The sequence below is a fragment of the Palaemon carinicauda genome, unplaced genomic scaffold, assembly GCF_036898095.1.
Source record: "Palaemon carinicauda isolate YSFRI2023 unplaced genomic scaffold, ASM3689809v2 scaffold229, whole genome shotgun sequence".
NCBI lineage: Eukaryota > Metazoa > Arthropoda > Malacostraca > Decapoda > Palaemonidae > Palaemon > Palaemon carinicauda.
This window is the reverse complement of record NW_027169909.1, coordinates 155,124-177,840: the sequence shown is the minus strand read 5'-3', so window position 1 is coordinate 177,840 and position 22,717 is coordinate 155,124. Positions and strand designations below refer to the sequence as shown.

The 22,717-nt window shown below is 38.5% G+C and overlaps 1 protein-coding gene across 9 annotated transcripts in view; it reads left to right on the top strand.

Moving 5' to 3' along the window:
• Window positions 1–22,717, top strand: part of LOC137636096 (uncharacterized) — a 59,102-nt gene that overhangs the window by 24,181 nt on the left and 12,204 nt on the right. For 8 of the 9 annotated variants that reach the window (XR_011042924.1, XR_011042923.1, XR_011042925.1 and 5 more), the window contains 3 exons: window positions 4,199–4,307; window positions 10,659–10,767; window positions 12,383–12,491. Coding sequence is in view for 2 of the 9 variants with exons in the window: in XM_068368516.1 (XP_068224617.1) it covers window positions 12,416–12,491 (76 nt within the window). In the remaining 7 variants the exon portion in view is untranslated. Of the gene's footprint in view, window positions 1–1,246; window positions 2,584–4,198; window positions 4,308–10,658; window positions 10,768–12,382; window positions 12,492–22,717 lie in introns of those variants that run through there. The other variant, XR_011042926.1, reaches the window with a different exon arrangement.

Genomic DNA, 22,717 nt, shown 5'->3' with positions numbered 1-22,717 from the left:
GTGCCATTATTTTATTGAAACTTACTGGAATTCATTTGCTATTTATTCTAAAACCAGATGCCCTCTTAATGAGAGAATGCCTTTATGAAGTCGGTGAGCTTCAGCACGGCACACTTGATGGGCAAGAGGGCTCTTGAACTTGGGGAAATTGCTCCCCCAGTTCGAATCTAAATTTCTCTCTCATCTTTTTCTTTCAATATTAATCCGACCTTCTCCTAATTTTATAAGCTTTCTTTCGTGTTGCTTTACCAACTCCACGAGAAAAATTTCCCTTATATATATATGTGTATATATATAATTTATATATATTAATTTTTCTTTTTCTTTTGGCTTGGATGTTTCTACATCCATTATAGCTGCTGGCATGGATGGTTATATATTTGCTATTGCTGCCCTGCTTTGACGAAATGGAGAAGGTGTAGTGGTTGGGAGGTATTTGCATTCAAAGCTATATGTGGAGAGTATTGGATGATCTCAGCCATCCCGAAGATGGTTTGGACCTTTTTGGCGGAACTATTCTCAAGTGTTGGGTCTTCGCAATCCAGGGGGATCGAACGCTTGAAGTAGGACTCTCGGCTTTTGGCCGGAAGCCCGTCATTGCAGTTATGGGGAGGATGATTCCATGATTTCTTAGTCTCAGTCCTAACAGGCGAGTTCAGTATACACGTGTGCCTCTATATCTGTTTTGATGCTATCCTTCGGGTAGGGTATGGAGTATGGAGTGGACCATCTGGGAAGTATAATCTCATTTTGCCGATAGTGGAGAGTGCAAATTTCCTTTCTGACGTGTGGTGGCCTAATATCCTCGAGCAGGTACATCAAACTTACCCTTTTCTCTCTCTCTCTCGTCTAATGGATTCTTTAAGTAACGAACCCCCATCCCCTGGATACGCTGACTTTCCCCGGGCACTGTTGACGACCTCTGCTAATTCAATTGAGGAAACTTCTGTTGACGACCTAGGAACAAAAAAGGACCCCTCTACCAATGTTTTAAAACCAATTTAATTGGGTAATAAAGGGAAACTTAGAATCCTTCATATTACCCAAATTCCAATAAATACTGATTATGATATGATATATAAAGCATTCAGATGCTATGGAGTGATAAAAGAAATTAGAATGAAACTTGAAAATGAAAAATGGCATTCATGGATAACTTATAATAATCATGAAGAGCATTCAATGCATTATGTAACATCAATGATATCAAAATTGATAACCTAAATGTCATGGGTTCCCCATGTGATAAGATACCAAACAATTTGGATGTATATAGACCTGCTGACTGGTTTGAGAAGGATATCGATATAACTATGCTCCCCCAAAGAAAGCCAAAACCACCATTGTGGCTTGTTGCCGAGCCTAAAGGGAGTAATGGGAATTGTTTTAAAATTAGCAAACTAATTCAGAAAAGGTAGGAACCATTGCACCAGGTGATATATCTCGCTTTGGGAAAAATAGCTTCCTAATCCATGCAAAATCATACACGCAATCAGTAATACTGTCTAACCTTAAGACAAGCAGTGATGAGCATATGTTAGATGTCAAACCCCACCTAAACTTTAGTTACGGAAGGGAAGTAGTCTTCAATAATGATCTGTCAGAATTTATAGAAGAAATACTAGCCATGTACCCGTTAACAGTGTGGAAAGTGCACAAGATTCCTGGGACGTCAATGATTATCCTTACTTTCCAGGATGCTGATGTGCCTTTTCACATCGATATTGTAAATGAAAGAATTAAAGTTAGACCTTTCAAACAAAAGCCCTTACAATGTAGGTGTGTCTGGGAATGAGAAGGCAGATTCACTGGCTAAGAAGGCTGCATCCGAGTTGCTGCCAAGAAGGTATCCCATTCCCTGTAATGATTTCTTACCTGACATCAAGAAATTGGTTTACAATAAATGGTAACAGCAATGGGATAGCCTAAATGGGAATAAAATGAGAGGTGTAACAAATGTCATATCTCCTTGCAGGTATATTATGATGCCCCGAAAATGGGAGACGTCTCTTTGTCGTCTCGGTATTGGTCACACTCGGTTGACACACAAGTTTCTGCTGAAGGGCCAACACCAACCGTATTGTGACGACTGTTTAGTACCTCTAACAGTGAGGCATTTGTTGACCGAATGCCCCAATTATAACAACTTAAGGAATAGATATTTGTTTGAGGCTTGAGGTGAGGGTGGCAGGTTCATCCTTGCCAAGATTTTTGGAAATGATGTGTCCTACTATAATACACTCCTGTTATAATACTCAGGTTTGTAAAGAAAAAAGCAAATTACTTGAAAATGTGCGAGTTTTCCTAATTGTTTTCGTAATCATTATAAACATGTAAAGTGTTTTGTAATATTTTCTAACCTGTGTAGTGTCTATTTACTGGACTCGTTTTGTATTATTATTTTTTTACCTTATTTAATTTTGGACTTTACTTTATTCATGAGCATAGATTTATGTATTCCTTTTTATCCACAGGACTTTGGCTAGATTTGAGGAGAGCCAAATTATATGGCCTTGAATATGGACAGCTTTGAATTTGAGTGCTGTAACAGTTTGCAGTTCATAAGAATTTCAATATCTCCTGGTAAGTAGTGTAAATGTGTTTTATTCTTAATATAAGTAAAGGCAGTGTTCCATTTATTTTTGGGGCAGACCGCAATACTATTTTGAAATTATACGAGGCGTTGATTTTTTCCAAAATTAGTTATGGATGTGAAATATATTCTTCAGCCACCCCAAGCCGGTTAAAAATATTAGACTCGATACATCATGCAGGTATTAGATTGTCTACAGGAGCTTTTAAAACCTCGCCTATCCCAAGTCTCCTTGTTTATGCTGGAGAGATACCTCTAGACCTTTACCGAATGTCTTCCATTATTCGGTATTGGTTTAGATTGCAAAGACTCCCTAACTCTCTAGCCATTCAGACTGCAAGCCTTGTAAGACACGCATCATACTTTGAGTTGCACCCAAAATCTCCTCAACCTTTTGGGTTTCGGGTGAAACAATTATTAAACAGTCTGGATATAATTAGAAGTAAGGTACTTCCATTCAAGGTATCATCAATGCCTCCATGGAAATTACCAGAGGTATCTTTTTGTAAATATTTTATAGGAGATAAGAAGAATATGTCAGACCTAGGAGCCAGGTCTTATTTTTAATGAACATGATAAAGAACATAGAGGATCAACTTTTATCTATACTGATGGCTCCAAATCTGATGCTGGCGTTGGATTTGGAGTACATAGTAATGGTTTTAATTGTAGAGGTGCACTTCCTCTAACAGCTTCCATATTTACTGCCGAACTCTATGGCATATTAACCGCTATTGAGAAAATAGCGTTGGAGAAGGAGGGTAATTTTACAATTTTTAGTGATGCTAGGAGTGTTCTTCAAGCTTTACAAGTTTTTAATTCTAGTGACCCTCTAGTTTTAAAGATTTTAGAATGGCTTTTCATTATTGGACGGAGAGGTATAACTGTTCAATTTTGTTGGGTTCCACCACATGTAGGTGTGTCTGGGAATGAGAAGGCAGATTCACTGGCTAAGAAGGCTGCATCTGAGTTGCTGCCAAGAATGTATCCCATTCCCTGTAATGATTTCTTACCTGACATCAAGAAGTTGGTTTGCAATAAATGGCAACAGCAATGGGATAGCCTAGATGGCAATAAAATGAGGTGTAACAAATGTCATATCTCCTCGGTGGTATAATATGATGCCCCGAAAATGGGAGACGTCTCTTTGTCCTCTTGGTATTGGTCACACTCGGTTGACACAAGTTTCTGCTTAAGGGCCAACACCAACCGTATTGTGACGACTGTTTAGTACCTTTAACAGTAAGGCATTTGTTGACCGAATGCCACAATTATAACAATTTAAGGAATAGATATTTGTTTGAGGCTCGAGGTGAGGGTGGCAGGTTCATCCTTGCCAAGATTCTTGGAAATGTGTCCTACTATAATACACTCCTATTATAATACTCAGGTTTGTAAAGAAAAAAGCAAATTACTTGAAAATGTGCGAGTTTTCCTAATTGTTTTCGTAATCATTATAAACGTGTAAAGTGTTTTGTAATATTTTCTAACCTGTGTAGTGTCTATTTACTGGACTCGTTTTGTATTATTATTTTTTTACCTTATTTAATTTTGGACTTTACTTTATACATGAGCATAGATTTATGTATTCCTTTTTATCCACAGAACTTTGGCTAGATTTGAGGAGAGCCAAATTATATGGCCTTGAATATGGACAGCTTTGAATTTGAGTGCTGTAACAGTTTGCAGTTCATCAGAATTTCAATATCTCCTGGTAAGTAGTGTAAATGTGTTTTATTCTTAATATAAGTAAAGGCAGTGTTCCATTTATTTTTGGGGCAGACCGCAATACTATTTTGAAATTATACGAGGCGTTGATTTTTTCCAAAATTAGTTATGGATGTGAAATATATTCTTCAGCCACCCCAAGCCGGTTGAAAATATTAGATTCAATACATCATGCAGGTATTAGATTGTCCACGGGAGCATTTAGAACATCACCTATCCCAAGTCTCCTTGTTGATGCTGGAGAGTTACCTCTAGACCTTTACCGGATGTCTTCTATTCTTCGGTATTGGTTTAGATTGCAAAGACTCCCTAACTCTCTTGCCTTTCAGACTGCAAGCCTTGTAAGACACGCATCATACTTTGAGTTGCACCCAAAATCTCCTCAACCCTATGGCTTTCGGGTGAAACAATTATTAAACAGTCTGCATATAATTAGAAATAAGGTACTTCCATTCAAGTTATCATCAATGCCTCCATGGAAGTTACCAGAGATATCTTTTTGTAAATATTTTATTGGAGGTAAGAAGAATATGTCAGACCTAGAAGCCAGGTGTCTTTTTAATGAACATGTTAAAGAACATAGAGGATCAACTTTTATCTATACTGATGGCTCCAAATCTGATGCTGGCATTTCATTTGGAGTACATAGTAATGGTTTTAATTGTAGAGGTGCACTTCCTCTAACAGCTTCCATATTTACTGCCGAACTGTATGGCATATTAACCGCTATTGAGAAAATAGCGTTGGAGAAGGAGGGTAATTTTACAATTTTTGTGATGCAAGGAGTGTCTTTCAAGCTCTAGAAGTTTTTAATTCTAGCAACCCTCTAGTTTTAAAGATTTTAGAATGGCTTTTTATTATTGGATGGAGAGGTTTAATGGTTAGATTTTGTTAGGTTCCAGCACATGTAGGTGTGTGTGTGGGAATGAGAAGGCAGATTCACTGGCTAAGAATGCTGCATCTGAGTTGCTGCCAAGAAGGTATCCCATTCCCTGTAATGATTTCTTACCTGACATCAAAAAATTGGTTTGCAATAAATGGCAACAGCAATGGGATAGTCTAGATGGGAATAAAATGAGAGAAGTAACAAATGTCATATCTCCTTGGAGGTATATTATGATGCCCCGAAAATGGGAGACGACTCTTTGTCGCCTCCGAATTGGTCACACACGGTTGATACGAGTTTTTGGTGAAGGGCCAACACCAACCGTATTGCGAGGACTGTTTAGTACCTTTAACAGTGAGGCATTTGTTGACCGAATGCCCTAATTTTACTAACTTAAGAAATAGATATCTGTTTGAGGCTTGAGGTGAGGATGGCAGGTTCATCCTTGCCAAGATTCAGTTGGGTGGACCAACATATACCTATGTTTAAGCGTGGGAGATGATGGATACAATTAGGAAGGATCCCCATTTTCTTTGTGAGCAGGTGGTCTGGTTGCCGCAACAATTTGCACATACAGATTTTGGGTTGCCGGTTTTGTGTTTGGCCTACAAAATTGTCTGTTTTAGGATGTTTCCTAACCTAACCTAACCTAACCTAACAAGTCAAGTAGGCCACAGACTAAACCAGAATAAAAAAAGGTAGGCCACATACTAAACCGGCTCTGATTTTGGTTAGTTTGGTATTTTTACCCTGCCAATGAAGTTGGAAGCAGGTTTTGTTTTACCCCATTTGTGTGGGTGTTTGTGAACAGCCTCCTGACCACAATTTTAATCATGTATTGAAACTTCCAGGAATCAACTGTTATGTATAAAGCTGGAAATTATTAAATTCTGGAATGTCAAGCAAAATGTCCAATTCACGTAATCAGCCGTAAGTTTGGACATTGTTGTCACAGAGGCTTCAAACTTGGTTCATTTTAGAGTGTATGAAAATCCACGCCATTTAATACATGTTAAGGTCAAAGGCCTAGGTCAAGATGGAGCAAGAGGTCGAGAAATGAGCTTCCGCAACGGAGGTCTGCACTCTACTGAGTGCCCCTCTGTTTATTATTATTCTTAGCTAAGCTACAACCTTAGCTCTGTTTAATGTTGAGTGAGGCGTAATAACTTGCATGTCATTCGATTAAGATGAAGTATTTCTAAATCTAATTTTATTGATTTTGGGAGACTGCTTAGGAGTTACTGCACATGCATTGTTTGCATTTGCCAGCCGTTCTGTTTGTTGTATGACGTAATCATTACCAGGCTTTTTTAACCAATTACGACCTTCCAAATATTAATGCACAAGTTCCCATATGTTATTCTACAACAGCCATTTTTTCCACCCGATATCTTCGGATAGTCTTTCCGGGGGTTAGAACCCTGTGATACCCGACGGTAATTCTCATATAATATCAATCGCGAAATATTATACAGTAGGAAGCTGCCGGAGGGAACTCCCATCAGGCTGACATGGCTATCTCACCCAAAAATAGATTTTTCTTTCGTTAAAATCCCTTTTTTCCATCTTCTTCAGTTCCACCATGACTATGTAATCACATAAAGACATCTAAAAGGAAAGTACAATCAATTTGGAAGCTTCCAGTAGTGCAATTTCATCTATTTCAGTACAGTAATTGGTTGTTGAAAATGCTCTTTTCAGCATATAGCCAAACTTGCTCATGTGAAAGTAAAATATATTCCTGAAATAATGACCCACGATGCTTGCATACACATACACGGTACGTCTGCCAGAACTTGGGAATAGTGATGCTATGTTAATTTTGCGAGCATGGCTAGCCATGGTGGAGCCCAAACCATTAGAAGGATGGAAAGTGAATCAGATGAATGTTCTAATTTCCAGCCACTTACGTAATCCATATATCTCCAACTACATTGTGTTTATTATGCATTTATGACTATCATTACTGCAAAGCACTCATTTTGGACATTTCTTACACCCAAAGACCCTGGGTTCCCCACTGGGGTCCCCCATAAAGCTTATAATAGAGTGGTGTGCCCCAATCACGGTTGGAAATGCAAAAGAAAAAAAAAAGGGAAGCGAGTGGAAAAAGTATATGGTTTGGTATTTAGCTAGAAATTAAAGTGTCATATATTTACCCAGATTTTTTGCTCTTATAGCGTGTATTTGAATGAAGTATTGTATGTTTTTCTCTCATTACTGTTTGAGATTTTCCTCCCAGAGCAAATTTTTTTTTCAGTACCAAACATTGTGGGTGAGCTCAGCGAAATTGAGGGGGATGTAGGACAGGTTGAAAATATCGATGATACCATAGACTTACTGAATGGAACTCTCCATACAGCAGGAGTCAATTCAATTCCTAAAACAACAGGGTTATTCAAACGACGACCAGTCCCGTGGTCCCGTGGTAGTCTTCAGAACTAACTGCCCCCCACAGAGCCACAAGAAGATCTCTAACACGATTGCGCAGAACTGATGAGAATTTAATTATGTACAAGAAATGTAGAGCACAGTTCCGTCGTGCCATGAAAGAAGCTAGACGCCAATCTTGGGTGGCTTTTGTTTCCTCCATTAATAGTAGAACACCACCATCTTCTGTATGGAGGAAAATAAAAAAAATTGCAGGCAAATTTACCCCCAACCCACCACCAGTGTTGAAGGTGAATGGCCAGTATGTAACTGAGCAAATGATGTTAGCAATGCCCTGGCTGACCATTTTTCGAATGCATCGTGCAATAGTGTAGCAGCTCCTGGTCACCAGTACAGGAGCATTGAAGAAAAGAAAATTTTAAATTTTGCAACAGGAAGGGAAGAATCGTATAATTCTCCTTTTACTGAAAGAGAACTTTATTCCGCACTCGCTACTTGCAACGATACAGCTCCTGGACCTGATGGAATTCCATATGCAATGGTTAAACATGTTCATTTTAATACAAAGTTATTTATTTTAAGCATTATTAATAGAATATGGCATGATCATAGTTACCCAAGTGTTTGGGAACTAGCCATTATTTTAGCCTTTTTAAAACACGGTAAGGACAAGTTTTTAGCAGCAAACTACCAACCTATTGCATTGACATCTGGTTTATGTAAAATCATGGAGAAGATGGTCAATGCAAGACTGATTTGGTACCTTGAAAAGAAGAATATTTTATCACCCATTCAATGTGGATTCAGAAAAATGTACTCAACGACTGATGTGTTGATACGACTAGAGTCTTCTATTTGTGAAGCCTTTGCTTCCAAACAGCACCATGTTACAGTATTTTTTGACCTTGAAAAGGCATATGATACCACATGGAGATATGGTATTCTTAAAACCATTCATGAATTGGGATTGAGAGGAGAGCTGCCACTATTTATTCAGGCATTTCTTTCACGTAGAGTTTTTCAAGTGAGAGTGGGGGAAACTCTATCAGAGAGTAAGTGCCAGGAAGAAGGAGTTCCTCAGGAAGTAGTGTGCTGAGTGTAACCCTATTTGCACTAGCAATTAATGGGATATCCTCAGCCATTCCCCAGGATGTTCTCTCAACATTATTTGTGGATGATCTCTCAATATCATTTGCTGGCACTAGAATGGCAATGGTTGAGAGAAAAATCCAACTCTATTGATAAAATTATCCAGTGGGCTGACATGAATGGATTTAGGTTCTCGACAAGTAAAACTACCATTGTCCATTTTTGTTGTATCCTGGGAGTACATCCAGACCCGGATATATACATTAAAGGTCCACGGATCCCATGTGTATCGGAAACCAAATTTTTAGGTTTGATATTTAATTGTAGGCTTACATGGGTTTCTCACTTAAAAGCATTAAAATCTAAATGTCTTGAAGCTCTGAATCTTTTAAAAGTATTGTCCCATACATCCTGGGGGCAGACCGCAATACTATTTTAGAATTATACATGGCCTTGATTTTTTCCAAAATTAGTTATGGATGCGAAATATACTCCTCAGCCACCCCAAGCCGGTTAAAAATATTAGATTCTATACATCATGCTGATATTAGATTGTCCACTGGAGCGTTTAGAACCTCACCTATCCCAAGTCTCCTTGTTGATGCTGGAGAGTTACCTCTAGACCTTTACCGAATGTCTTCCATTCTTCGGTATTGGTTTAGATTGCAAAGACTCCCTAACACACTAGACTTTCAGACTGCAAGCCTTGTAAGACACGCATCATACTTTGAGTTGCACCCAAAATCTCCTCAACCTTATGGCTTTCGGGTGAAACGATTGTTAAATAGTCTGGATATAATTAGAAGTAAGGTACTTCAATTCAAGGTATCATCAATGCCTCCATGGAAGTTACCAGAGATATCTTTTTGTAAATATTTTATTGGAGATAAGAAGAATATGTCAGACCTAGAAGCCAGGTCTCTTTTTTAATGAACATGTTAAAGAACATAGAGGATCAACTTTTATCTATACTGATGGCTCCAAATCTGATGCTGGCATTGGATTTGGTGTACATAGTAATGGTTTTAATTGTAGAGGTGCACTTCCTCTAACAGCTTCCATATTTACTGCCGAACTGTATGGCATATTAACCGCTATTGAGAAAATAGCGTTGGAGAAGGAGGGTAATTTTACAATTTTTGTGATGCAAGGAGTGTCTTTCAAGCTCTAGAAGTTTTTAATTCTAGCAACCCTCTAGTTTTAAAGATTTTAGAATGGCTTTTTATTATTGGATGGAGAGGTTTAATGGTTAGATTTTGTTGGGCTCCAGCACATGTAGGTGTGTCTGGGAATGAGAAGGCAGATTCACTGGCTAAGAATGCTGCATCCGAGTTGCTGCAAAGAAGGTATCCCATTCCCTGTAATGATTTCTTACCTGACATCAAGAAACTGGTTTGCAATAAATGGCAACAGCAATGGGATAGCCTAGATGGCAATAAAATGAGAGGTGTAACAAATGTCATATCTCCTTGGAGGTATATTATGATGCCCCGAAAATGGGAGACGTCTTTGTCGTCTCGGTATTGGTCACACTCTGTTGACACACAAGTTTCTGCTGAAGGGCCAACACCAACCGTATTGTGACGACTGTTTAGTACCTCTAACAGTGAGGCATTTGTTGACCGAATGCCCCAATTATAACAACTTAAGGAATAGATATTTGTTTGAGGCTTGAGGTGAGGGTGGCAGGTTCATCCTTGCCAAGATTTTTGGAAATGATGTCTCCTACTATAATACACTCCTATCATAATACTCGGGTTTGTAAAGAAAAAAGCAAATTACTTGAAAATGTGCGAGTTTTCCTAATTGTTTTCGTAATCATTATAAACGCGTAAAGTGTTTTGTAATATTCTCTAACCTGTGTAGAGTCTATTTACTGGACTCGTTTTGTATTATTTTTTTTTACCTTATTTGATTTTGGACTTTACTTTATACATGAGCATAGATTTATATATTCCTTGTTATTCACAGAACTTTGGCTAGATTTGAGGAGAGCCAAATTATATGGCCTTGAATATGGACAGCTTTGAATTTGAGTGCTGTAACAGTTTGCAGTTCATCAGAATTTCAATATCTCCTGGTAAGTAGTGTAAATGTGTTTTATTCTTAATATAAGTAAAGGCAGTGTTCCATTTATTTTTGGGGCAGACCGCAATACTATTTTGAAATTATACGAGGCGTTGATTTTTTCCAAAATTAGTTATGGATGTGAAATATATTTTTCAGCCACCCCAAGCCGGTTAAAAATATTAGACTCGATACATCATGCAGGTATTAGATTGTCTACAGGAGCTTTTAAAACCTCGCCTATCCCAAGTCTCCTTGTTGATGCTGGAGAGTTACCTCTAGACCTTTACCGGATGTCTTCTATTCTTCGGTATTGGTTTAGATTGCAAAGACTCCCTAACTCTCTTGCCTTTCAGACTGCAAGCCTTGTAAGACACTCATCATACTTTGAGTTGCACCCAAAATCTCCTCAACCTTATGGCTTTCGGGTGAAATGATTATTAAATAGTCTGGATATAATTAGAAGTAAGGTACTTCCATTCAAGGTATCATCAACGCCTCCATGGAAATTACCAGAGATATCTTTTTGTAAATATTTTATTGGAGATAAGAAGAATATGTCAGACCTAGAAGCCAGGTCTCTTTTTAATGAACATGTTAAAGAACATAGAGGATCAACTTTTATCTATACTGATGGCTCCAAATCTGATGCTGGCGTTGGATTTGGAGTACATAGTAATAGTTTTAATTGTAGAGGCGCACTTCCTCTGACAGCTTCCTTATTTACTGCCGAACTGTATGGCATATTAACCGCTATTGAGAAAATAGTGTTGGAGAAGGAAGGTAATTTTACCATTTTTAGTGATGCAAGAAGTGTCCAAGCTTTAGAAGTTTTTAATTCTAGTAACCCTCTTGTTCTAAAGATTTTAGAATGGCTTTTTATTATTGGATGGAGAGGTTTAATGGTTAGATTTTGTTGGGCTCCAGCACATGTAGGTGTGTCTGGGAATGAGAAGGCAGATTCACTGGCTAAGAAGGCTGCATCCGAGTTGCTGCCAAGAAGGTATCCCATTCCCTGTAATGATTTCTTACCTGACATCAAGAAATTGGTTTGCAATAAATGGCAACAGCAATGGGATATCCTAGATGGCAATAAAATGAGAGGTGTAACAAATGTCATATCTCCTTGGAGGTATATTATGATGCCCCGAAAATGGGAGAAGTCTCTTTGTCGTCTACGTATTGGTCACACACTGTTGACACACGAGTTTCTGCTGAAGGGCCAACACCAACCGTATTGTGACGACTGTTTAGTACCTCTAACAGTGAGGCATTTGTTGACCGAATGCCCCAATTATAACAACTTAAGGAATAGATATTTGTTTGAGGCTCGAGGTGAGGGTGGCAGGTTCATCCTTGCCAAGATTCTTGGAAATGTGTCCTACTATAATACACTCCTATTATAATACTCAGGTTTGTAAAGAAAAAAGCAAATTACTTGAAAATGTGCGAGTTTTCCTAATTGTTTTCGTAATCATTATAAACGTGTAAAGTGTTTTGTAATATTTTCTAACCCGTGTAGTGTCTATTTACTGGACTCGTTTTGTATTATTATTTTTTTACCTTATTTGATTTTGGACTTTATTTTATACATGAGCATAGATTTATGTATTCCTTTTTATCCACAGAACTTTGGCTAGATTTGAGGAGAGCCAAATTATATGGCCTTGAATATGGACAGCTTTGAATTTGAGTGCTGTAACAGTTTGCAGTTCATCAGAATTTCAATATCTCCTGGTAAGTAGTGTAAATGTGTTTTATTCTTAATATAAGTAAAGGCAGTGGTCCATTTATTTTTGGGGCAGACCGCAATACTATTTTGAAATTATACGAGGCGTTGATTTTTTCTAAAATTAGTTATGGATGTGAAATATATTCTTCAGCCACCCCAAGCCGGTTAAAAATATTAGACTCGATACATCATGCAGGTATTAGATTGTCTACAGGAGCTTTTAAAACCTCGCCTATCCCAAGTCTCCTTGTTGATGCTGGAGAGTTACCTCTAGACCTTTACCGAATGTCTTCCATTATTCGGTATTGGTTTAGATTGCAAAGACTCCCTAGCTCTCTAGCCTTTCAGACTGCAAGCCTTGTAAGACACGCATCATACTTTGAGTTGCACCCAAAATCTCCTCAACCTTTTGGCTTTCGGGTGAAACGATTATTAAATAGTCTGGATATAATTAGAAATAAGGTACTTCCATTCAAGGTATCAACGCCTCCATGGAAGTTACCAGAGATATCTTTCAGTAAATGTTTTATTGGAGATAAGAAGAATATGTCAGACCTAGAAGCCAAGTGTCTTTAATGAACATGTTAAAGAACATAGAGGATCAACTTTTATCTATACTGATGGCTCCAAATCTGATGCTGGCATTGGATTTGGTGTACATAGTAATGGTTTTAATTGTAGAGGTGCACTTCCTCTAACAGCTTCCATATTTACTGCCGAACTGTATGGCATATTAACCGCTATTGAGAAAATAGCGTTGGAGAAGGAGGGTAATTTTACAATTTTTAGTGATGCAAGGAGTGTCCTTCAAGCTCTAGAAATTTTTAATTCTAGCAACCCTCTAGTTTTAAAGATTTTAGAATGGCTCTTTATTATTGGACGGAGAGGTATAACTGTTCAATTTTGTTGGGTTCCAGCACATGTAGGTGTGTGTGGGAATGAGAAGGCAGATTCACTGGCTAAGAATGCTGCATCCGAGTTGCTGCTAAGAAGGTATCCCATTCCCTATAATGATTTCTTACCTGACATCAAGAAATTGGTTTGCAATAAATGGCAACAGCAATGGGATAGTCTAGATGGGAGTAAAATGAGAGAAGTAGCAAATGTTATATCTCCTTGGAGGTATAACATTATGCCCTGAAAATGGGAGAAGTCTCTTTGTCGTCTCCGTATTGGTCGCAGTTCTGGTAGGCCCTGCTGCTTCCTCCGGTGCCTTAGATGACCGCGGAGGTAGCAGCAGTAAGGGACTCAGCAGTATGAAGCTTCATCTGTGGTGGAAATGTGGGAGGTTGGGCTGTGGCACCCTAGCAGTACCAGCTGAACTCGGCTGAGTCCCTGGTTAGGCTGGAGGAACGTAGAGAGTAGAGGTCCCCTTTTTTGTTTTGTTTCTTGTTGATGTCGGCTACCCCCCAAAATTGGGGGAAGTGCCTTTGGTATATGTATGTATGTATGATGTATTGGTCACACTCGGTTGACACGAGTTTCTGCTGAAGGGCCAACACCGACTGTATTGTGATGACTGTTTAGTACCTCTAACAGTGTGGCATTTGTTGACCGAATGCCCCAATTATAATAACTTAAGGAATATATATTTGTTTGAGTTTCAAGGTGAGGGTGGCAGGTTCATCCTTACCAAGATTCTTGGACATGTCCTACTATGCAAGTGGCATTTTTAGATTTATTTCAGAAGCAGGTCTTCTGAAAACTATTTAACTTTTATAATGACATTAAACTTATATGGTTTTAATTGAATATTCTTTTATTTTTTTATATATATATAAACTAAATGATATCGGTGTCAATGACCTTAGATGTCAGGATACCTGAAAACTTTAAATCAATCAATCAATCAATCCTAGATCAACTTCTAAGAGAAGCGGAAATGTTCCAGTTCCTACGAACATGGAATGTGGCTGTCTTGGCTGCATGTGGATAGAAGGGATGTCCTGAAACTTTCTCTCCATTTCCTAAGGTGATTCCCCAGGATCATCCTTTGGTGCCCATTAGATCTCATACTCCCTTGATTCCATCTGCTTATAATGCAAGTTATCTAGATCCTTTTGTTACGACATCTAAGACTGAGTGACTTAAAGAGGAGTTCCATTTGGTCCCTATTATTCTTGACTCGACCTCAAATGAGGATGATGTTAAGTGACCACATCCTCTTGCTAAATGATATCCTGACCATGCTTCGCCTGCGGAGTTGTTCCCGCATGATCAGACTTTCCCCCATTCCTGCACTAGAGTTGGGGAGACAGTGGAAAGACATTCTTCAATGGTGTAAGAATTGTCATCCAGTAGTCAAGCAGGAAGATGCTTCTTGTTCCTCTGCCAAGTGAAAGGGCTAGGGTAGAGCTCGCTAATTCTCCCTCTCCAATTATGATTTAGGATCCGTCTTCCACCACTGTAGAGGTAGGTTCCTCAGATCCTACGGGAGTAGATCCTTTGGAAGTTCCAACAGCAGAGCCGGGTGAGGAGTCGTCCTTTCTGCTGGTTCTTGGAGTAATCCGGAGGTTGAATAAACTTGGAGAGGTCCCTCTGTCACTTTCCATAGAGAAGAAGACATCCATTGGTGGGTTCATCCCTGAACATAGGCTGGAACTGCTCTGGTCCTGACAGGGTTAAGACACCATTCATAAGATTAAACAGCAGGTCTCTGCTCTGAAGGACTCCCTTAAAGTTGAGAGGTCGTCAAAGTTAATTCCACCAGTGCTGTCTGTATAGAGAAAGTTCTACGTCACAGAAGGGATATATCTTAATCCGCTGCCTCTGGGTCCTGGTGTGGCATCCTTGACCCCTTGTTTCACGAGTGAGAAACTCGGCAATTGGTGGTTTTCTCAGCGCCAGAGATGTAAACTTTAGAACGGCTTCCATATTACCCTTGTAGGCATTCTCATTGTTGGATCACTTGTACAAAAACAGCACGAAGAACTTGTGCAATCAGTCTAAAGCACTAGAATTCCTGATTCACCAATGTGCTTTCCTCTGGGGTAACTGCATCCCTAAGAGAAGGGATGCAGTTGTTACTAAGTTTGTGCATCAAATGGCTTCGAGGGATTCATTGGGTCTTCGGAACACCCTGACTCTGGTACATAGGTTAATGCTACTATAATTTTTATTTCAAAGTTTAAGATGGGATCATTATTGAATTCCTTCTAGGTAGTATGTTGGCCAGGGAACCACCCGTTGAGATACTACCGCTAGCGAGTTATGGGGTCCTTAGACTGGCCAGACTACTACATTTGGTCCTTCTCACTGGTTATAGTTCATTTTCCTTTTGCCCACACACACCGAATAGTCTGGCCTATTCTTTACAGATTCTCCTCTGTCCTCATACACCTGACAACACAGATATTACCAAACCCTTCTTCTTTGCCCAAAGGCTTTACTACTGCACTGTAATTGTTCAGTGGCTACTTTCCTCTTGGTAAGGGTAGAAGAGAAACTAGGTATGATAAGCAGTTATTCTAGGAGGAGGACACTCCAAAATCAAACCATTGTTCCCTAGTCTTGGGTAGTGCCATAGCCTCTGTACCACGGTCTTCCACTGTTTTGGGTTTGAGTTCTCTTGCTTGAAGGTACACTCGGGCACACTATCTAATTTCCCTTCCAGTTGTTTTGTTAAAGTTTATATAGTTTATATTTATTTTTTCCTTGTTTCCTTTCCTCGCTGGGCTATTTTCCCTGTTGGAGCCCCTGGGCTTATAACATCCTGCTTTTCCAACTAGGGTTGTAGCTTAGCAAGTAATAATAATGATATAGAGGTCAAGATATTTCAAATATGTACAATATGACCTAAATGGAAGAAGCATCCTTTCAACATGACTAATGGCAAAAAGGCAGTCTGTTCATGATCCCAGTATAATCCTTAAGGCTGTAAATCTGATAATAATTCATTTATCATCCAGAACATTCTTAAGTATGTTATGTGCTTATTTGATGATAGGGCATACAACACAGGAAAACACCACCGTGTCCTGCCATAAGACAATGAAAACACCACCGTGTCCTGCCATAAGACAATGAAAACACCACCGTGTCCTGCCATAAGACAATGAAAACACCACCGTGTCCTGCCATAAGACAATGAAAACACCACCGTGTCCTGCCATAAGACAATGAAAACACCACCGTGTCCTGCCATAAGACAATGAAAACACCACCGTGTCCTGCCATAAGACAATGAAAACACCACCGTGTCCTGCCATAAGACAATGAAAACACCACCGTGTCCTGCCATAAGACAATGAAAACACCACCGTGTCCTGCCATAAGACAATGAAAACACCACCGTGTCCTGCCATAAGACAATGAAAACACCACCGTGTCCTGCCATAAGACAATGAAAACACCACCATGTCCTGCCATAAGACATGAAAACGCCACCGTGTCCTGCCATAAGACAATGAAAACATCTTAAATATTCCCTCTGCATGCCACACATCGGATTTATGATAAAATAGCTAACCAGCTTCACCTTCCCAAAATTATTCTTTCATCTTCTTGACCATGTTATATGCTTTTACAAATTCTGCAATAGCATGATTAGGTTTCTATGTTGCATCATATTGAAAGCCATCACATTTAGAAAAAAAGATACAGCATTTCATTTCGTCTCTAGTGCCAAAATAGCCTGGCTTCAGGAAGGATGTCGCTATCTCAAAATGGACGTCGCTACCTCGAAAAGGACATCGGTAAACCAGTTCGGTGCCAAATAGCTGTCTCCAAATAACTAAAGCCAAAAGGCGGCTCCAAAGAAGTCCCATTCCGTTGTACATGACCCCAGGTTCGAGACCTTCTCCATCCCATTGTCTTGCAGTGAACTAGAAACAGTGGCTGTTGTTGTTGTAGATTAATACAGGTATTAACATTTCCTGTTTTAAGGATTGTTTGTTTTAATATCCTTGTCTGAAAGTCCAGGTACTGATAAAGTAACGGCTAAGTTTTTTCTGTTGGATTATCGTCAGTAGGATTAATAAAGGGTGTGGGTTTTTACATCCTGCCATACTGCTTTCAAAATAAAAATCAGAGCTCCATTCTTTTATCTTTAAAAGAGGTATCTTCCACCTTAAACAAGGGATGGTGAAATCTATACAAAATCATTAATCATCATACAGGTAAATTATTCAAAACTGACATCTCCCATTTAAAGGTTTTTTTCATTTGGCCGATACATATATCTGTGTACAAGACAGGTTCTATCAGTCTTTTCATCCCTACGAAAGACAAATACGAGCTTCCTGGAATCACTGTTTTGCTCCCATATGGGATCAGGTGGTTAGACACTTCCAGGAAAGAAGAACCAACTAGTTTAGTTCTAGGGGGACTGCCAACCCACCAAGCAGTGAGTCTCCCTATTGACAGAAATTATTCATAGCTATACAAACCGGAGTCCTTTAACCCTTTTACCCCAAAAGGACGTACTGGTACGTTTCACAAAACCCATCCCTTTACCCCCATGGACGTACCGGTACGTCCTTGCAAGAAACTGCTATTTATATTTTTTTTTCTTTTGCATATTTTTGATAATTTTTTTTCAGAAACTTCAGGCATTTTCCAAGAGAATGAGACCAACCTTACATCTCTATGACAAAAATTAAGGCTGTTAGAGCAATTTGAATAAATTATTTTGACAAATGTGCTTGAAAAAAATAACCCCTGGGGGTAAAGGGTTGGAGAGTTACAAATAGCCTGGGGGTAAAAGGGTTAACCTAACTTCCCTCCCCAGTCCTGGACCGAAAGGTCATAAGTAAAGCTTTCAGACAGGTGAGAGGGCTTGGCTTCTTATCCGCACCCTATCAATAGTTTAAGCACTCGTTAAACCATTCTCACAACAGTATCGTGGGCCAAAACACTAAGAGGGGAAGTATGGAGAAAATTTATACATTCTCATTAATCATATAATGCTACTACATTCCTGTAGGCCCTGTTGCTTCCTCCGGTGCCTTGGATGACCGCGAAAGTATCAGCAGTAGGGGAATCAAGTGTTATGAAGCTTCATCTGTGGTGGATAACGGGGGATGGTGGGCTGCGGCACCCCTAGCAGTACCAGCCAAAGTGTTGAGTCCCTTGTCAGGCTGGGAGGACCGTAGAGAGGAGAGGTCCCCTTTTCCGTTTCATTTGTTTGATGTCGGCTACCCCCCAAAATTGGGGGATGTGCCTTGGTATATGTATGTATGTACATTAAATCACTCAGTCCTATAGGACTGAAATCGGTGGTTCCCAAACTTTTTCAGGGTGGTGTCCCCCTGGTTTCCAGATGAACTCCTGAAGACCCCTCCCTCCTTGATACACTTTGAACTATGCAACAGAACAATGCATTCACTTATAATTCTAATGACAATTGTATTCTGTAAACGTACATGTTTTGACATAAGATTATGCAAAAACAAAGGAAAAAAGTAAACAAGTTATTTCTTGAATGCTCTTATTGCGACCCTATCGTTCTCAGACACAGCTTGTCTCTCACCGCCCACAATGTCAATCCACTACCCACTTTGGGAAAAACCAATTTAGATTCTCATAAGGCTTTCCACTATTACACAGTATTGTAGAAGTTTTATTCCAGCTTTGGAATGATATTCCTAATCAGGTAGCTGAATTGGTGGAACTTCAAAAGTTCAAACTTGCAGCGTATGTTTTTATGTTGAACAGGCTAACACAAGTTTCTTTTTATAGTTTATATAAGAAAGATCTATTTTAATTCTGCAACTGTTTTTAATACAGTATATTTTATTTCAATTGTTCTTTATTTTTTTTTTAGTTGATTTATCTCCTTATTTCTTTTCCTTACAGGGGTATTTTTCCATGTTTGAGCCCTTGGGCTTATAGCATCTTGCTTTTCCAACTAGGGTTGTATCATGGTCTTCCACTGTCTTGGGTTAGAGTTCTCTTGCTTGAGGGTACACTCAGGCATACTATTCTCTCTCATTTCACTTCCACTTGTTTTGTTAAAGTTTTTATAGTTTATATAGGAGATATTTATTTTAATGTTAGTGTTCTTAATTATTTTATATTTCCTTTTTTCCTTTCCTCACTGGGCTATTTTCCCAGTTAGAGCCCCCTGGCTTATAGCATCCTGCTTTTCCAACTAGGGTTGTAGCTTAGCAGGTAATAATAATAATGATAATAATAATGATACTCCCTAAGGGAGGCCTAGCCTAATATCTTTAGTTAGGATGTTGAACAGGAATCATGACTTTCACTTCTCTTCAGGACCAAAGTACATTGACATATCCTGGGTCGGAAAACCAGTCAGATTGGTCATGCAGGGATTTCCACTCGACTTAGGATATCTCCCCTTTTACGGGCACGCTATTTCTATATGGTTTCTCTTCATCTCGTTTAGTTGTTATAGTTTATATAAGGTAGATCTAATTTAATGTTATTTATCTTGAAACTTTGTTTTGATTGCTATTTCTTCTCTTGGAGCTCATGTCATTTGTCCTTTCTGTACTGGGCTATTTTTTCCCTGTTGGAGCCCTTGGGCTTATAGCATCATGCTTTTCCAACTTGGGTTGTAGCTTGGCTAGTAATAATAATAAACTTCTTTTATTCTTTTGGCATTATATATTGCATAAACTTATGTGGAAACTTCAATGATTTTTATACATACATACATCTACCAAGGCACTTCCCCCAATATTGGGGGGGTAGCCGACATCAACAAATGAAACAAAACAAAAAAGGGGACCTCTACTCTCTACGTTCCTCCCAGCCTTATGTATTTATTCCACTCTTTAACCCTTTTACCCCCAAAGGACATACTGGTACGTTTCACAAAACTCATCCCTTTACCCCCATGGACGTACCGGTACGTCCTTGCAAAAAAATGCTATAAAATTTTTTTTTTCATATTTTTGATAATTCCTTGAGAAAATTCAGCCATTTTCCAAGAGAATGAGACCAACCTGACCTCTCTAAGACAAAAATTAAGCCTGTTAGAGCAATTTAAAAAAGTATACTGCAAAATGTGATGGGATAAAAATAACGCCTTGTGGGTTAAGGGTTGGAAATTTCCAAATAGCCCAGGGGTAAAAGGGCTAACGGCCCTTTTCCAGCTGTTCCAAAGTCATACTCCCCATTAAAGGTCTGGGTTTGTATGTTAAATAGATACAAATTGGTGAGAAGGTCCTTAACTTATAGACATTTTTAGGTAAATACACAAACCCAAGTGATCTCGTAAATCTCGGATAGTGTATCATATGTTCAGACACTGTAACAAGATAAAGAAATATAGTAATAAAGCAGTTTTTTTTATAGTTTGATACAGTAAGCAAAATGACTTTTGCAATAAAAGGATATTATTTCATATGAAAAGGGACTATTCGTTGAGTTTCGTAGCAGGAAATTGTAGGCATGTAAGTCAGGTTAGGCTTTACCCTAGGCCAGATTTTAATAAAATTCAACTTAGTTTCTTTGAACCAATTATTATGTAAGTTGAGGATCTTATGTAATTGTTTTTATTTGTAGTACAGCATTGTCTAATTATACTTCGTTTACAATCATTATGCATTTGTTGAGCTGTTATGGTATTTATTATTGGGGTGTTACAGTAACTCCCTGTATATTTGGTATTTACTTAAGGGGGACCGTCCGCCATGTCCGCCATTTTTTTTCCTAATGATCCAAATTACACAATTTCTATATATGTTTTAGACACATATAATACCTTCATCATATAAAAATTTCAAGTCATTTGATCAAAAACTTTTGGATTTATGAGCAAAAATCATGATTTAAAAAAAATATTTAGGTACATTTTTCCCCACTACTATAATACCAATTGTATTGAAACTTATACCACAAAAACTACTCTAACAACCGAACAATTCTGTCAGACAGAATTTTGATTTTCCTTTCTGTTTTTTTTTAATGAATTTTTATTTTTTTTTCCTCGTCTAGACGGAAAATAATCATGAAAAAAAATGTAAAACGAAAATCAAAATTTTGTCTGACAGAATTGTGGAATTTTTATTCTTCTTTTCAACGATATCTTTTTCTTTAATATCAAACAACAAATAAGTGAGAAAAATGTACCTAAGTGGGAATAAGTATGTTTTTTGAGTTATGAGCTCCCAAAGATTTGCAGCAAGCTTTCGCTTCTTTTCTAAAAGAAATCAAGATAATATTATTATGATAACTTTTATTGTTCATTCCTACATAAATGCACCCTAAAGGAGGTATTTGAACCCTCAGTTTACTATTCCTATGTTATGAGTTGCCAGCGATCTCTAATTGTTGCCAGTGTTTTAGTTAGCAGGTTTCAGCATTGTACTCTTATCCATGTTTCCCTCTTTCTTGGTTCTTTTTTCTTGTTCTCCACTTACTTTTTGTTCTTTCTATCACCTTATGTAACATTGGCATTGCTATAAAATTCCAGAGGACGTTGTGAAAGCACAATCAACATACGAACTTCAAGTAAATAAACACATGCATTATAATTTCTATGTCTTTGGAAACTTTGGTGATTTTTTCGTAGCAGGTAGTTTTCATTCACCTACCCTCTACCAATGCCTTTCATTTCTGCCAGAGGTACGTGATTTCGAAACATGAGAGAGAGAGAGAGAGAGAGAGAGAGAGAGAGAGAGAGAGTTGAACATTGTTATTATAGTATTTGTATAAATGGGAGTTTATAACAATTGGAGAGTGAGAGAGAGGAGAGAGAGAGAGAGAGATGAGAGAGAGAGAGAGAGAGATGAGAGAGAGAGAGAATACAAGTATTTGTATAAATAGCAGGGGTATATAATTCGTGAGAGAGGAGAGAGAGAGAGAGAGAGAGAGGAGAGAGAGAGAGAGAGAGAGAGAGAGAGAGAGAGAGAGAGAGAAAATAAGTATATTTTACAAGGGGTATACGAACAAATGAAAAAGAGATTCATCCTATTATAAAATAAGATGATAGAGAGAGAGAGAGAGAGAGAGAGAGAGAGGAGAGAGAGAGAGAGAGAGAGAGAGAGAGAGAGAAGTACTTTTTACAAGGGGTATACGTACAAATGAAAAAGAGATTCATCCTATTATAAAATAAGATGATAGAGAGAGAGAGAGAGAGAGAGAGAGAGAGAGAGAGAGAGAGAGAGAGAGGAGAATAAGAATTTTTGCAAGGATATACGAACAAATGAAAAAAGAGATTCATTCTATTATCTAATAAAAGGATGTACAGAGAGAGAGAGAGAGAGAGAGAGAGAGAGAGAGAGAGAGAGAGGAGAGAGAGAGAATACAAGTATTTGTATAA